Source organism: Nothobranchius furzeri, chromosome 4 (genome assembly GCF_043380555.1).
Source record: "Nothobranchius furzeri strain GRZ-AD chromosome 4, NfurGRZ-RIMD1, whole genome shotgun sequence".
In the NCBI taxonomy this organism is placed as follows: Eukaryota; Metazoa; Chordata; class Actinopteri; order Cyprinodontiformes; family Nothobranchiidae; genus Nothobranchius; species Nothobranchius furzeri.
Window position 1 is genome coordinate 66,055,986 of NC_091744.1, and position 17,117 is coordinate 66,073,102.

At 39.5% G+C, this 17,117-nt stretch overlaps 3 protein-coding genes across 6 annotated transcripts; 2 read left to right on the forward strand and 1 right to left on the reverse strand.

Moving 5' to 3' along the window:
• Positions 1-4,336: 4,336 nt before the first annotated feature.
• snapc5 (small nuclear RNA activating complex, polypeptide 5) lies at positions 4,337-6,913 on the forward strand. The gene is made up of 4 exons (XM_054733025.2): positions 4,337-4,520; positions 4,798-4,912; positions 5,582-5,662; positions 6,349-6,913. The coding sequence occupies exons 2-4, from the start codon at positions 4,823-4,825 to the stop codon at positions 6,532-6,534; spliced, it is 357 nt and encodes a 118-aa protein (XP_054589000.1). The 5' UTR covers positions 4,337-4,520; positions 4,798-4,822; the 3' UTR covers positions 6,535-6,913.
• A 206-nt stretch (positions 6,914-7,119) lies between these two features.
• Positions 7,120-12,876, forward strand: lctlb (lactase-like b). 4 transcript variants are annotated; one of them, XR_008559551.2, is made up of 16 exons: positions 7,120-7,683; positions 7,779-7,956; positions 8,697-8,857; positions 8,947-9,034; positions 9,113-9,222; positions 9,309-9,437; positions 9,554-9,649; positions 9,733-9,787; positions 9,862-10,023; positions 10,701-10,978; positions 11,061-11,187; positions 11,263-11,462; positions 11,541-11,604; positions 11,855-11,928; positions 12,271-12,315; positions 12,460-12,537. XR_008559551.2 is itself a non-coding variant. In XM_015964388.3 (15 exons), exons 2-15 carry the CDS (start codon positions 7,827-7,829, stop codon positions 12,573-12,575), a joined length of 1,761 nt encoding a protein of 586 aa, XP_015819874.1. In that variant the 5' UTR covers positions 7,120-7,683; positions 7,779-7,826; the 3' UTR covers positions 12,576-12,876. The 4 variants fall into 4 exon arrangements, 3 of the variants coding, with proteins under 3 accessions (XP_015819874.1, XP_054588999.1, XP_054588997.1); XM_015964388.3 differs by lacking the exon at positions 11,855-11,928 and having other exon boundaries at positions 12,460-12,876; XM_054733024.2 differs by lacking the exon at positions 12,271-12,315 and having other exon boundaries at positions 12,460-12,575.
• On the reverse strand, positions 12,636-17,096 carry zwilch (zwilch kinetochore protein). Its single transcript, XM_015964389.3, has 18 exons — positions 16,892-17,096; positions 16,731-16,773; positions 16,561-16,653; positions 16,342-16,466; positions 16,071-16,261; positions 15,916-15,995; positions 15,684-15,839; positions 15,517-15,588; positions 15,357-15,450; positions 15,232-15,284; positions 15,037-15,139; positions 14,860-14,939; positions 14,601-14,757; positions 14,481-14,509; positions 14,254-14,390; positions 14,068-14,163; positions 13,263-13,378; positions 12,636-13,176 (listed from the first exon to the last, which is right to left on the reverse strand). Exons 1-18 carry the CDS (start codon positions 16,939-16,941, stop codon positions 13,088-13,090), a joined length of 1,764 nt encoding a protein of 587 aa, XP_015819875.1. The 5' UTR covers positions 16,942-17,096; the 3' UTR covers positions 12,636-13,087.
• Between the last annotated feature and the right edge of the window lie 21 nt (positions 17,097-17,117).

Here is a 17,117-nt window from a genome sequence, read left to right on the forward strand (position 1 = left end):
CTGAACATGTTTGAATTTGGCCCTCTTTTATGTTGAATTTACTTCTCAGTTTTCATTGGTTCACTCTATCCATTGTTTTACACATTTGTCCTGTACCAGAATGTTTCACCTATTTTGTAATTTGTATTTTGTAATTTGAATTGCTTTTATTTTTGATTTATTCAATATATTTACCTTCAACTGAACCATGTTCAGCGCTTGTGGCTTCCTGACAGGGTTGCGGAAGGTGCTTTATAAATAAAGCTTTGGTTGATTGATTGATTGATTGATTGATTGATTGATTGATTGATTGATTGATTGATTGATTGATTGATTGATTGATTGATCGATTGATTGGTCGATTGATTGATTGATTGATTGATTGATTGATTGATTGATTGATTGATTGATTGATTGATTGATTGGTTGGTTGGTTGATTGGTTGATTGGTTGATTCGACCACTGAATCAAGTGCGCTGTAGCAGAGAAACCACTAAAACATGTTGAATACCGGCCCTCCAGGCCCAGAATTGAATACCCCTGCTGTAAAGGGTCATTTTAGCACATACTGGCTCAAGAAAATTATCTAAAATTTGAAAAAAGTTGCATAGTAAGCCTTTAATAAATGAATCATAATTTCTTGATGGCAGCATTCAAAGGTCGCCCCCTCGTCCTCATCCCCCCTATTCATTTCTTTCTGAGTTATGCACTCCACAGATGCCAGGAGCTCCGACAAACACTGCACAAGCATAGCGGATAACCTCTCACAACCCAAGCACAGATGCTGGGCTGCAGCCTCAGCTGCCACCGAGGCCTCAGCATGAGGTTTAACCCTGCCAGGAGAGGACTCTGACTTAGGAGAAACTGCAACCCAGTCTGCAACCCAGTCTGCCTGATGACAAGGAGAAAGCAACTGTCTGTCTCTCAAGGAGCACAATAATGATAACTGTCTAGTTTTAACCACCTCCAAGCTGGAGAAACAAGCTCCAAGTAAAACCCTGATGCCACATTGGGACTTCTCCCGTCTGAGATGAGAAACTGGCAGCTGCGATATCGGACCACGAGCCTCTGAGCTCCTTTTCATCTGACCCATAAAACTTTGAAGGCTTCTCTAGACTGTTGCAAAGTTCTAATCTTGACTTTGCTTCATCAAACAACAAAAATCTTGATGACAAGTGTGACGTATCCTTCATTACAGAAGCTTTACAGGTTAAGTTGTTGAATTGTTTCATCATTAGAAAAGTTTTTGTGCAACATTGTCTAAAGTTTTCTTTTACTGAAGCATGAAGCTGTTTATGTATCATCTTTGCATTAATCACACAACTAAAGTCAATTTTTGTAGAAAATGAATTAACAGATTTAATCTGATTTTAAGATGGACTTGAAGAAGATAAATAGTATCTTGGATGTCTATCGCATTTGTGTCATTATTTATAAGTGCATCTCAGAATAAAGAGTTAGAAAACCCTTTCTGTAGCACTAACTTGAAGGAATCATGTGCTGGATCACTTTTTATGTACCATGCTGTTGATACATTTTGACCCACTTTTCAAAAGTGCTTCAGTTCATTAGGTTTCCAATATTAAGACCTCTTAATGTAGTGATTAAGAATGTTAAACCCCAACTGCTTTTTTTTTCCTTTTTCTGAATTGTATAGACATAACACTGGCTTTGCTTGAATCTAATTTCCTTTTTGTGGATGATTTGAGGCTTAAAGGTGCAGTGTGTAAGAATTACAGTGGAATAATCCAAAAACTGTCTAATGTCTCAATCATGTTGAAAGGAAGGTTCTACTGAAACATAGTTGATTCTCAGCTGGTTTGGGGGGATTGTCAGTTTTTCTCTTTTCAAAATAAGGGAAGGAGGGACATAGCTGATGTTTACCATCAGTGAGTGTGAGGTAGCCGTGTTTCCTGCAAGCTAACGTTGCAGCACCGGCCAGCAAAAAGCTCCAGAGTTGTTTAAAGAACAAAAGACAGTTACAAGGTATTGATCTAATATTGAGTGACTGGAGTTGCAGCTGCAAGGTCATTGGTGTCTGTTGTTGCCACAATCCCCGAACCAGCTGGAGGGCACTGGCGGTTAGGGATGCTGTCAAGCTGAAGAAAAACTCCTATTGGTTATTTTTGGCCTGTGGGACTCCAGAGGCAGCTGATGGGTACTAACAGTGCAAGCGGAATACGACTTGAGTGGTTGCAGAAGCAAATGGTAAATGGCCTGTATTTGAAATAGCGCCTTCAAGAGTTCTGGAACCCTCCAAGGTGCTTTACAACACACAGTCATTCACCCATTCACACACATGTTCACACGCTGGCAAAAACACAGGTGTGAAAGGAGTTCAGTGAGATCATGGAGCAAGACTTCCATATGGCTTTGAAGAGATTCCGGTCCACCATACAGCGCCTCAGGAGGGGAAAGCAGCCAAACAACGCTGTTTATACTGGGATGGGGGCTACTAACCTATACTCGGGCTGTCATGGATTGGTGGATAGAGTACTTCGAAGACTTTCTCAAACCCACCGGCATGTCTTCCAGTGAGGAAGCAGAGTCCATAAACTTTAGTTTGGGCTCTCCTGCATCACGGCAGTGAAGTGCGCCCTTGGCGCATTTGGAAAGAATGCATCCTCTTCTGCTAATAGGAGGGGTAGCGCTGATGGGGACTGTGGATAGCTGGTGTCTACTAGAAGATGGACAGGTAATTTTTTCAGACATCTCTGCGATTTCTGCTGATGAGTGCAAAAACTACCCATACTCTCTGTACCCTATAGAAAAAAGTCTTGGTACGCTTGAGACAAACTGCATACCGGCACGTACCAGCCCACCTAAAGCACTGATTTTTACACATAGCACCTTTAAGAAACTGCAAAAAACATTTATTTGAAAATGGTTACTGCAAAATAACATCTTCAAAGGACTGATGAAAGCCTGATGAGTCGTTGCTCAAGATTCAAGGATTACATCAACTTTTGTGGCATTAGAAGCAAAATATAAATAAATCAATAATGATTCCAGACTTGCTACGTGGTCTCTTGTCCTCAAGTTTAACCATGGTGATGTCCCCCCACTGTAAACCCCATCCCTGTTCCAAACATCCAAAGAATGTAAAACTACAAAACACATGAAAAACATGGAAAATTAGGAGATATGAGGAATCTACATCCCACGGCATTTCTCTTTTCATGTGTGAAAGCAGAGACGGGTATGTCCCCTCTAAAGGCTGGTCTCCTGTGTCTCCAGTCATGCATGTGTGCTGTATGATTATGAACACACACATCTGGATGGACTTAGTGAAGAAATCCTATGAAGAACTTAATGGGCTCTTCAAACATTTTGGAAGACTGATTAAGAGCTGTTGCAGATCCAGTTCACATCAATAGGTTCCATGTGGGATTTATTTTGGTTCCCACTGTTATTGTTATCAATTTCACGTGCTGCTTTTCACTGTTTTTGTGGAGGATTTGGAGGATTTAGTGGGACCTTAATGCGTTGAAATTAATGTGCAACACGGCTGAATATTTGCTTGAGGGGAAGGTCAAACTCTTGGGTAAGCAATGAAGGTCCAGATTCATTCACAATCTATGGAGCATTTTGTATAGGAATACCACTTCTTTATAACTTTAAACTTTGTGGAAAAGTATACCTGCAACATTTTTGCAATAATGTGATCGTTTTATTTTATTTTTTTTGCTCGTCTTCTTCAGGTGAAAACAGCTATTATTAGTCATCACATTGGGCAAATTTACACCACCATATACAGCCTTGTAAGGTAGTTGATATTGTGACCCGGTGCTTAAAAAGAAAGACAAATACCACAAAATACATATGGTAGTAATTAGGCCTCCTTAGCCATAAAGTCAACACCTGCCACTTCAAACCTTTCTTCCAGAAACAGAGTGGAGATATTACCACTGAAATCAGCTACACTATTGTTCAGTTCAGTCTAAATTAATCAGACATTTTTCAGTCTTTCTTTTAATTCGGTGGTTATTTTACTGCTTGACACAGGGTTTTCTTTCGGTCTGTCTGAAACCATCTGCAACAATGACCACCAACACGCCGCTAGATGTCATCAAAGTCCACACATGGAAAATGTTTGATGCCTTTAGTAGCTTTCGGAAATTTTACCTTCAGTTAATTTACTAACATAACTTATATGTAGATTTCTTAGAAATGTTGGAACTTCAATTTTACAAATTGCTTAATCAGTTATTGATGCTATGAAAGAACTACATTGAATATTTTTTGGTAGTTATGACAATGCAGTTACACAAAACACCCAATCCGGATAGGACTCTATGATAAATTCAGAGATGATAAATCTAGGTTTTTCGACGGCAATTGAAAGCACCTCAGATCCGGATATGACGACATAACAATGACAGGAACACAACTTTAGCTTTAGCTGTAGCACAACAACCAGCTCGGTATCCAAGAAAGACACATTATTCAGCATATCGCCGATTTTTAAAGCTGATATGAAGCTTAAGCGGAATTAAATTACTTAAGTTAAGCTCCTAAACTTCGTTCTTCTCCGCATTTGGGTAAATAAACAGTTTTTAAGGATACGGCTAAAACGAAACAGTTCTATTCACCGCTGTTTACAAAAACCGAATTATTTTTTCACTTTATTTTTTGTTATTTGTAATTTACTGTTACTCTTAACAAAAATGCAGCGCTACTTTTAACGCAGCATGGTTGTTGAATTTGTAATGAAGACGAAATGTTATTCAATAGACTACCAGTAGGGATGAACAACAATAATGAAACATTTACATCTGTTTTTGTTTTCTTTTGTACTTTTGCTGTCTTGGTCTGTAGGAATGGTTTGACAGAACCAGGAAACATGCACAGTCGTTTGCAGGAGCTGAAAAAAGAAGAGGAGACTCTCCTCAAAATCAAAGTGATGTTACAAGACCAACTCAACCGCTTGAAGGTGCTTTCATGATTCAATCAATCAATCAAACTTCATAAAGCGCTTTTCATACAAAAAATGTAACTCAAAGTGCATTACAAATTAAAAAGACCCCACATATCTCACAAATGTCATTGACAGTTAACACCCTCCCTCCCCACCCCAGTGAGACGCACACACACACATGCACACAACACACTTGAGAGCATAAGCAAACATTGGGCTGAGCTCAAATGAGTCAGGTACCTAAGAAAATGCCATCAGGGAAGCCGCCTTCCCCAACAGTAGCAGATCCATGGCATCAGCCAGGGCAAAACACAAGGCGCCCAGAGGAAGGAGGGAGGGTGAGGGCCCCCACCTGTACCCAAGCACCACCTGGAGAGCACCCAGGCTGCTGCCGCCAGCCATCAGTCCTGAGGCAGAGGGCTCCCGCAGAGGAAACACTGTAAAGTATTCGAATAAGTAAAAGAATAGGATTACAAGAGGTAATATAAAGATAAATAAATAGTGATCAATATAATTGTAAAAATAGTAAAGCAATATAAAAACAGATATATAACAATACTGTTGTAAAATATAAGCAAGTAAATCATAGTAAATCAATTCAAAGCTAAGCTAAAAAGGTGAGTCAACAATGCTCATATTTTACAACAAACTTGAGCTTCTTACAGTCATCATTCTGTATTTCAGTTTGAAGAAGGAGCCTTGAAGTCAATAATAAATGCTCAGACGGAAGAAGGAGCCTCCCAGCGCTTAAGCCCGGAACCCGAGGTAGATTACAAACTTCAGATCTCACTGTTTCACTCATACTGACTACATAAAGACTCATGGTGCATTCATCAAGTCAAGGTTTATTAGGCAAATGTGTTTTAACTTTTCGTTTAGGTCAAAACGGTTGAATGATAGTACTCGTTTGTTAATGAAGCTGAAATAGGTATATAATTTGAGCTCTGGATACAGTAATTTAACTACCAATAATTTATTTGTTGGATTTGCTTTGGAAAGTGTAAGTAATTTTATTTTTCGGTTAATTTCGTCTCTTCTCTTCTACACTGTTTCCCACTGCTTACATTGTCTATGTATATACAAGATGCAAATTGATCAGTTTTATGTCAAATAAAAAAAAACATTTCCAAACATTAGCAATAAACAGACAATGGCTCACTGAGAGTCTCTCCCGCTGAGTTTAGCTGTTTTCCATGTAATACTTTCTGCTCTTTAACCTCCAGAGACCCTGTTTCCTTACATGAGAAGTTATTGTTATGGTAGATTCGATTTTTTGAAACTTCTAATTATTCCAAAGCGGTGTCCATTTTTTACATTTAAGAAGTCCCACTAATCCCAGAAAGCAATGTGAAAATAAAAATGGGCATCAAGCTAAAGCTTGTGTCTCAGGAGGTTAATAATACGCGATGACTTTACTTATCATTAACATGATTCTATTCCAATTATTCCAGGTTAACATTAATCCTGACGATGAGAGCGAGATCAATCGAACCAAGCTGCTGTTGAATTCTGCTGCAGACATTGACATGGAGGAAGAAGAGGAGGAGGATGAAGAAGAAGATGATGATGAAAATGAATATGATGAAGATGACCATGAGCTTGAGTTTGATCCTGAGGAGGATGAGGATGATTATTGAGAACTATAAGATGTATTAGCACCAGTGAAGGAGAATACAAACTCTGTTTGAAGTTTATTTGTAATTTGAATTAGAATAGATTTAATTTATTTGAAAGGAGTAAGAATTAGAGTGCAACAGTGTGTGGATTTAGTACATATCATGCTATTTCACTGTGTTAGTCTTGTGTGAAACATCACACTGGAATGCAGTATTACTAGGTGCTTTTTCTGTAGCTCCTTCCACATTTAGTCCATTATGAAAGACAAAAGAAAATAATATTTTACTTGTGAGTTAGAAAGCCAGTGTTGAAGCTGTCTAATGGAAATGTATGGCTGGGCCATAAAAGAACTTATGAAAGCAATGGGAATGGAAAGCACACAATAAATGTTTTGCATTAGCTGCTGTTGACTGATTACTCCAGTGTATCGTTTTAATTTTAAAGCTAGCAGGTTTCTCAGAACACAATCAGGGCTTCTGATTTCTTTATTCAATATTAAATTGAAGTATTGTTATTAATTCACCTCACCTGACCTAAGCCAATGAGTAATGCAGTGCAAATGTTCCATTAAATAAAAAAAGAGTGCCACATCAGGGGCGAGGAACATTAATCATTAGATATTTCTAGATTCTTTTCCTTCTGCTGGTCCAGGAGACGTCTGTTTCCCCATAGATACAGGCTTAGCTTGAGGGACTGCAACAGATGCATTTGGCATAAGGTTTGCAGGTAACTAAAGAGAGCAAATATTTACACACACACACACGCACATATATATATATAATTTTTCTTTAGGCCAAACATGAGACTGGGCTGTTTGTTTTTGCTGTATATCAACCTGTTACTTAGGGTTACCATATCTTAAGTCACATTAAGCATAAATTAGCATTTAATTTTCTATTACTACCAGATGAGAAAGATGACTTATTTTCATTTCTGTTCATTCATGTGGAAGGCTTCACTGTAAACGTATCAACCTTCCTAACATTAGCTTTGCTTACAGCAGTGAAACCACCATTTGTATAGGATCTGTTTGCCTCAGCAACATGAGCTTACACCCCATTGACTCTGAAAAGAGGCATTTGGCTTTGCATTAGGGATGTGAGACCCCCCATAGTCTATCACTCTGGATGCTTCGAGACTGCTTGATGACAGTTTGTTGCCACTGAGAGGTTTTTCCTCTGTTATTTAAATGCATCTTTGTGTTTTGCTACATCTTGATATTGTGAGTAAGTATGGGTACTGAGTGATTCTTGTCTCTTTTCAGACATCAGTGAGCAGATCAGGACAGAAGTGGTGTTGCAGGCTCAGGAGTATGATGCTGCCCCGCTGTGCAGTCAGTGTGTGCCATGTGCTTGTGTTGGTGCTGTGTCTGTCTGCGGCTGAGGACTTCGACTGGACAAAGAACAACTACGGCTCCTTCTATTATGGCACTTTTCCAGCTGGTACTTTCTTCTTATCGTCTTTTAGAGATTTAAATATTTTAATCATATGTAACTAAAAAGAAAACCTATTAAAACAATAGTTTAGAACTTTTGAGAAAGGGTGACGTGAAAAAGGTATGAAGACTTAGTTGTTGCAGAGCTTTTTGAACAGCCTTAGATTAAAGAAACAGTTCAGTCCAACTGGACACCGTGTGTGTGTGTGTGTGTGTGTGTGTGTGTGTGTGTGTGTGTGTGTGTGTGTGTGTGTGTGTGTGTGTGTGTGTGTGTGTGTGTGTGTGTGTGTGTGTGTGGTGTGTGTAGCCATCCTTGCGCTGACAAAAATGTAACTAACTTTTACTTTGAGTACATTATATTTACTATGCTTTTTACTTGAGTAAAAATTTAGGCAAGTACTTTTACTTGTACTTGAGTAAAAAATGATCAAAGTATTTGTACTCGTACGTAAGTAGGAAATATTTGTACTCTTTCCACCTCCGTGTAGAGGTTTATAAAATAGCGTTCACAATAAACTTTGACATTTTGGGGGGAGCAGCAGTCTACTTTAGTCTTAGTCCTACTGTGAAAGCGTTACCACTGATCTTTCTCCAAACAGAAGTTGTTCAAAGTTTCTATCTACAGCAGATAAGATCAAATTAGTTAGATAATGTTCTAGTCACTCATCACCTTTCCATAGAACTTCACTTCAAAAGACCTAAACGATTCTGTGAGGAGCTAACAGAGCTGATTGTTGGGTTCCTTAGGATTTTCGTGGGGTGCCGGAGGTTCAGCCTATCAGACAGAAGGAGCATGGGACCAAGATGGAAAAGGACTGAGTATCTGGGATGTGTTCAGTCACAGAAAGGGCAAAATCCAGCAGAATGAGACGGGGGATTCTTCGTGTGAAGGCTACTACAAATTTAAGGTTTGATGTCTGAAAGAGCAATGCTCAGAAGCAGACGATGAGCAGATAAATCTAAATATTTCACTCTGCTCAATGCATTTTATCTTCAGGATGATGTTTCTCTAATGAAGGAGCTGAAGCTTAATCACTATCGTTTTTCCATCTCCTGGCCCAGGATCATACCGACTGGCATCAAGTGTGAGTGGCTGCTGTAAAAATCTGATCCATCCCACTTTACTTCTAAGGTTTAAACACGCCAATAAAACCGTTTTGCAGCTGACCATGTAAATGAAAAGGGAATACAGTACTACGATGAGCTGATCGACACCTTAATGGAGAATAAAATCACTCCCATCGTGACCCTGTATCACTGGGATCTTCCTCAGGTTGGTACTAATATTAACCGACCATCCCTAAGTTTAACCTTGATGATTTAGACCATAACTTCTGGAAATCTTTACTTTTTTATTAGGTTTTACAGGAGAAATATGGTGGATGGCAGAACATAAGTATGATCAGTCATTTTAATGAGTTCGCCAACCTTTGTTTTGAGAAATTTGGTAACCGAGTGAAGTACTGGATTACTTTTAACAATCCATGGGTATGTTTGCCAGAAGCATTCACTTGTTTTTACACATAGCTAACAATGGACACTTTTGTGGACTTTATGAGGGATTTTGCACATCTTAAATCCAAAATGTCTCCTCTTTAATGCAGTCTGTAGTGGTTGAGGGCTATGAGACAGGCGAGCATGCTCCTGGGCTGAGGCTGAAAGGAGCAGGGGCTTATAGAGCTGCACATCACATAATAAAGGTAGAAGACTACACATATGTATAACTATCAAAACCTAACAGAAAAAGTAGTCTTGTGGAGTAAACTGAATGTTTTCCATACAGGCCCACGCTAAAGTTTGGCACACTTATGATACTCAGTGGAGAGGAAGGCAAAAAGGTTTGGAAATAAATGCAAATAGTTTTACATTTAGTCTGCAGAGTGGATTTAAAAGCTGCACTGCTGGTCTGCAGGTTTCATTGGCATCTCTCTGTCGGGGGACTGGGGTGAGCCGGTGGACATCAGCAATCAGAAGGACATCGAAGCAGCTGAGAGATACGTCCAGTTCAACCTGGGCTGGTTTGCCACACCAATCTTCCACGGAGATTACCCCCAAGTGATGAAGGACTTTGTTGGTGAGTTTCATTTTGGATTAAAATGAATTACCAGGCCCTCAATGCTGCCTGATGCTTTGGATGACTGCTTTGAGTCATCAGATTCCTCTCTCAGTACCCAGTTTATCGTCCCACAAGGGGAAGGACCTGTTTAGTGCAACGTAAAGAGGATGATGCAGAGGATAAACTCAAAAAATCAGCTGGACCAGAAAAATTTTCAGAACTGGTTCCAACTATGGTTCCTGTCAGCTTGGATTGTCCCAGTGCAAAAAAAACATTCAGTTGCAAAAGACAGGACTATTGTCCAATTGTTGCGAAATTCCTGTAACGACTGGGTCTGACCCACAGCAAAGACTTTCTTATATCTTTGACCCACAGCAGAAAGCTTCCAGCCTACACTCAGTTTCCTGGTGTCCCAATGTCAAACTGCACATTTTGGATGTTTCTATTCTATTGCTATGACTAAAACCGTCAATGGGCAGCTGGGTTTTTTACTTCCGGATCTGTGAAGATTCATGGCATCTTCTCTTCCACCGACTCTCCACAGGGATGTACCCCGAGCCCCCTTCTGTTTTCACTATTTTCCTAGCAGTCAGAAATTTGCAGATAGTTCCATTCTCCCATTTCTGACATAATTTGAAAGATGATAAAGTTATCTATGTCTGAATTCATTAACCCACTATTGTACCCGTGTACAGGAAGCAAGAGTGTGCAGCAGGGCCTGGGGACATCTCGGCTGCCCACCTTTTCGCCACAGGAGAAGAGCTACATCAAAGGGACCTGCGACTTCCTGGGCATTGGTCATTTCACCACTCGTTACATCACCCATAAGAACAACCCATCGGGCCGCAGTGGCAGTAGCTACTTCGCTGACCGTGACCTTGCTGAGCTGGTTGATCCGCGTTGGCCTGATCCTGGATCAGAGTGGCTCTACTCCGTACCCTGGGGTTTCAGACGCCTGCTGAATTTTGTCAAGGTGACTCGCTGTTGCACTGAGCAGACACGTTCCTGAGATAGACCAGCTCTAGTTAATGTGCATCACTCTTTTCCTCCTTCAGACTCAGTATGGAAACCCAATGATTTACGTGACCGAGAACGGAGTCTCTGAGAAGATGTTGTGCACGGAGCTCTGTGATGAGTGGAGGATACAGTATTTTCAAGACTACATCAATGAAATGCTAAAAGGTGAAAGAGCCAACAAATAATAAATAACAGCAATAATGAGAAGCATTTAACCATGTTCCTCTCTGTGTCTCTCAGCCATCAGAGATGGAGTGAATGTGAAGGGATACACTGCATGGTCTCTGCTGGACAAGTTTGAGTGGGATGAAGGGTACTCGGAAAGGTTCGGCTTGTACTACGTGGACTTCAGGAGTAAAAACAAGCCTCGTTACCCCAAAGCTTCTGTTCAGTTTTACAAGCGCATCATCAGCTCAAATGGATTTCCAAATCAGAGGGAGGTGGGCAATCCCGTCTGACTGAACATGCACACCTCCCAGGTTTCTGGGTGTTTCTGATTGATTTGTAAATGTGCACAGGTTGAAAACTGGAGGAGAAAGTCTGTGGAGACCTGCTCTTCCAGCAACCAGCTGCTAGCTGCAGGTTAGTTTATCATTATCCCGTCTGATGAGGGTTGTCAGTTACTAAAGGTAAACAACTAGCTGGGGTAAACAAATTAAGATTCTGGCCCAAATATAAAAACAATTATTACAACAATTATAATTGGACTAAAATGTGTGTTTATGTTGCTTAAACCCTTCAGAGCACATTTTAACTAATTATCAGTGACAAGACTGATGGAAATTCTAAACCTGCAGAATATCTGAGATATCTTCTTTGTTTGCCCCTCCAGCTAGAAGAGAATCCAAGGAACATGCAGAGATGCCAAAGGTTTGGCCTTTGCATGATGAAGTCTAGAACTTCAGGGTACATGCATGACATGAGTGCCATTGGTTTTTATTTTTGTTTGTTTTTGATTGTGTCGTCAGAAATCTGAATAACAGACTGACGTTTTTGCAACTAAACACCAATTGCCATGGTTTTTCTCACATGCACGCTGAGATCTGATCGAGTATGTATTTTTGACAAACATATTTCATATCAGGATGATATAATGCCATCAGCTTGAGCTATGCTTTCTAACAACGCATCATTTTGTTGCTTGCATAAATGCCGCTGCTTCCTGACCCATTCCCACTAGCTGCATGCAGTCCTCAAAGGGTTAAATTGCCGCTAATCCCTTCTGAGTACTTTCTCTTCTTTCATTAGAGGAACAGCGGAGTACTGCTGCCAATATTCTAAGACTTATACATGGTAAGGAATTGCTTGTGATCACAATAAATCAGATTTAGGTGAGAAATGTTAACCCTTTGAGTGCTGTGCTTCAGCGCTAACGCTAGCTTTATAAACTGTTTGCACTGCATGTTTGTTTTTAATGAGTTTAAATGTGTTTTGCAGATCCGCTGACCAGCCACATGGAGATGGTGACCGAGATCGTTGTTCCCACCGTGTGCACACTCTGTATTCTGCTCAGCGCCATCTTCCTTATGTTCCTGCTGAGAAGAAGAAACTAGAAAGTGTGTGTGTGTGTGTGTGTTTACAATCATAGTTTGTACAAACTCACATGGATGCAGTGGAATTGCAACATTTCTTTAATAGTATTTGTGAAAGGATGAATACATTTCTGAAGTGAATTTAAACCACTAATCTGATGACTTTACAGTGTTTTGTTGTTTTAGTTCAGCTGCAACATGCAAAATGACCTTTTCTGCTTTTATTTTGTTCTGACGTGGGGAACTGCTATGCAACCATGTAATCTACAGTCTAAATGAAACAGAGTTTAGCTTTCTAAATAAATAAAATGTGATAGATGAATTGGAAAAAAACTTCATCACCTACAAAACAGAAACTCTTCACTGAAAACACTTAAAAACACATCGATCCAGCTGGGGTCGCTCCAGGCTCGTTGGAATGATTTCAGTCCATCTGGATTGAACTGTTAATATTTCAAACAATGTTCAATACTATTAAGAATATTAAAAACAAACATCTACTTTGTTGTTCAGTTGTTTTGTGCTTTGTAAATTCATACAAAGCTGACGAGGCTGCAGCACACCACCGTGGAAAAAAAAGCCGGCTCCTCCATGTCCCCGTTGATCGCTTCACTTGGGTAATCTAAAACCGACAAGATTAAAGTCAGATGTGCTTCACTGGTTCAGTTACCACTAGTGTTCTTTTATTCGAATATTTAAAAAAACCACCTGTTTTAAAGGTGACGTGATCCACCAGTGGTCTGTTACTGAGCTGTAAGGACGTCCGAACCTCACGAGGACCTTGGCCGCTGGACACTTCAACCCCCCACATCATTGGGTGTTCGCTGTAGAAACGATGCATTAACACAAATGCAAGCTAAGAAGGACAACTGGCTCATTTCAGCAAAAGGTTAAAAAGACGCAAAAGTATTTAGTTTATGACTAAGATTAACCTTCAATGAAAAAATTGCTCTGCTTCATTCTTTTTCTCTACAAAAATAATGTCTACATTTTCCATTTACTTCTTAAAATAAGATTTTTATGTAAATTTTAATTCCAGCATAAACCTTTTCCACTTGTCCATTTGAAAACTTTCTGACTTTTTCCCATATGAGCTTCATAAACTACATTACTGTCAGGTATTTCCTTTTGTTTTCACATTTTACACATTTCATGTATTTAGATATACAAGTTTAACTAGTCATCTTTCACATCGATCAGTGTTTTAGAGAGATGTTGATCATTGCAGAGTTTACATTAATGAGATGACAGACAGACAGACAGACAGACAGACAGACAGACAGACAGACAGACAGACAGACAGACAGACAGACAGACAGACAGACAGACAGACAGACAGACAGACAGATAGATAGATAGATAGATAGATAGATAGATAGATAGATAGATAATATAAATTTCAAGTGAGTTGCAATTGGATGCAGGACATTTTTATTAATATTAATTCTGCAAATATGTGTTATAATAATAACTATTATTGCTCTACTTGCACTTGAACAAAAAGTTTTGTTACCTCTGATACAAATGGCTGATCAGAGCTGGTTTGATCTGGAGTTTGAACTCATGTTCCTCATCATATGCTGATGTCTTGTAGTGATCCAAACATGATCTGCAACACAAATAAAGGGATAATTGTTCAAAATTGTAGGCTAGAGGGTGCATTCTGCATGCTTATAAATCTTTGGAAAAAGAGACTGACTGTGTAAGGAGGAAGAGGCGGTCGTAAGGCAGAGTCAGGAACGTTCGGCAGCTTACAACGATCTCCAGCAGATGGTGCAGTTTTCTAAGCCGGATTACTTGTTCCTGCAGATCAGCCTCTGTGCTCAGGTAGTGGTTCTGCAGAGCAAAACAATTACACCAAAATGTACTTTTTTTTTGTATTTATGCTGAGACCGTGTTAAGAAAGGTGAAATACTGCAAGCTCACCAAGCGGTTTAAGGTCGTCAATTCTTCACCTGAGAAATAAACAAATGCAGGTCAGCACAAAGAGCAAGTGAACCGTGTGTAACTGATACACACAAATCGAGTAGATGAGAAAAAAGTTACCAATCAGGTAGTTGATGTAATCTTTTCTCATCTTATCCAGACCCATCTCCAGCAGCATGGTGATGGGGGTGGCACCTGAGAGAGACACATGATCGATCTGCTGGTGGTACGACTGAAGGATGAGCTTACTGAGAGAGCTGCTGCTGTCTCTGTGAATCTACAAGACGGCAAAAAAAAAAGAAAGAAAAACCTAAATTAAATCAGAAATCTTTAGTTTGAGATGAGTAGTTATTTTTTATATATTGGCCTCTTTTCATACCCAGGGTTTTATGTCCCCATATCGTAGAGCTTCGATCACTAACTTCAAACTGTCTCTGACGTCCTGGTATGATGTCACGCCTGCATTAACAAAAAGAAACCAAAATGGATGCAAAGGGATGATAGCAATGTGCCAAATAAGGCCTACTTTTCCAAAAGTAACACATAAAAAACGTACTTTTCCTTAATCTGATCCACAGCTGCTCCACAAAATCCAAATTGCCTCTTTCCACGAAAGAGTTGAAAATAGGAGGATCAGACTCAGACTTCAACTTTGTTGTCTTTAAAAACCAAACAACACAAACACAGTCAGTGAGTTCTGTTCATCTAGTGAAAGATATTAGTGTTAAAGCTCTTGTTTTAAGCATCGTACCTCTGGGGTTTTCGCAGCCTGATCCTGAATTGTTTGTACCATGTTCTGAAGTTCTAAAAGAATGAGACGGATGAACTACCTGCTAACTTTTTTGCAGTATTAAGTTGATTTTACTGTACAGTTACCTTGGATGTAGGCCTTAGTCAGATCAACAGCAGATGTGTTTTCCAAAGGCTCCATCCACTCAGTCTCACCAGTTTTTAAACCATCAGCAAGCGTCTGAAATTTCAACAATCTGATTAGTCTTTTAAAATTTCATTTCTTTAATGACAGTGAATCACAAACCTGAAGAAACTCTAGCTCCCTGTACATCTCAAACATCGGATTTCTCATGTCACCACTGGCGATTTTGATATTCTGCATATGGAAAAAAAGAAACATGGTAGGAATCAGATATAATTATTTTTAAAAACTGTTTATATAATAATCTAAAGTGTATGGTTGGTGCTCACCAGGGTAGCTGTAGAAGACAGAGGAGGAGCCTCGAGGATATGCTCCACATGGCTCCACTTGAAATCCACAGTCACACTGCTCTGAGACACAATGAATGTGTTTTCAACAACACTGGAGCCATACAAGTTGAACCTGGCGCTTCCTTTGATCCCCATCTAGATTATATTTACAGACACAAAGAATAAATGTCAATACATGCAGACTAGCTTAAGATAATACACACAGTCTTACTGATGTTGGATGATGTCTTTTCTTATGTTCCTGTTTCAGCTCTTCCAAGGTTATGAAAGCCTTTTTGTCAACAGTTGACTCTAAAAAATCATAAACACCAATAAAGAGAAATGCCCAAACTACACAACAAATGTTTAACATTCAGAGACGTGTACCTTTGCAGGTAACCGTGTACAATTTAACACCAGTTACTTTACTTCCCATGCAGACTGGCTCAGCCCCAAACCAAGCAGTTCCAGCAGGATCAGACATGTCGCATCGCACCCAGAGAGGATGTAAAACTAAACCGTTGTCCACGACTAAAACGCCAGCATTTTGAGATAATGTGTACCATGAAAGCAGCTGTCTAGAGGATGAGGAAAAACTGGTTATAATGATGACATCATCCCACTTGAAATCAATTTAAGACATCTTGTAATAGGTCACCTTGCTTTCGTGATTGTAAGTGGTTGGGGTCCTTGTTCTGGCTGGAGAACATCACCAGCAGCGTCATCATCACAGTTAGATGTATCCTCCACTTGCTCATCATCAGATTCCCTTACTTTTAGAACCTGGTGACATTTAAAGGTAACCTCTTTTGTTACCAAAATGCTTATAAAAAGAGCTGGTTCTGTTATAAAATGTAACTGTTTTAAAATTACTTACAGCCTTTTCGCAGACAAAAACTTTCTGGTTGTCACAGTACAAATTCACTGGAGCAACTTTGCTTCCATTCATCTTTATTATCTGGATGTCCTCCTAAAAGACAACATACGTATGTTTAATTATGACAACACAAACCGAAGACGTTTTAATAAAACGTGAGATTAATTTACCCCGTATATACACGAATCCATGTTTTCTTCCTCCAGAAGACACCTTGAAACAACACAGCAAAGGACGAAAATGGAGCAAAGAATCTTTCATTAGCTATAAACATATTAATGTGATGTTAACTAAATATATATTACAAAGGCTACACATAAATAAAACTCACCGTAGAACATTGAAAAACTCCTTGACACCAGAAATCACGTTGGAACCCATTCCGAGATTAGAGTCGGATCTCAGGTTTACAGACAAACGTATGACGACAAAATTATATAAGACAGGTAGAAAAGGCTGACCGTAAATGCTAACACAAGCTGTTGTTTATAGATTTTGATACTCGCGCGCTCATTCAGTGACGACATAGGGTCGCAGGTCATTTAAAACCATTTAAT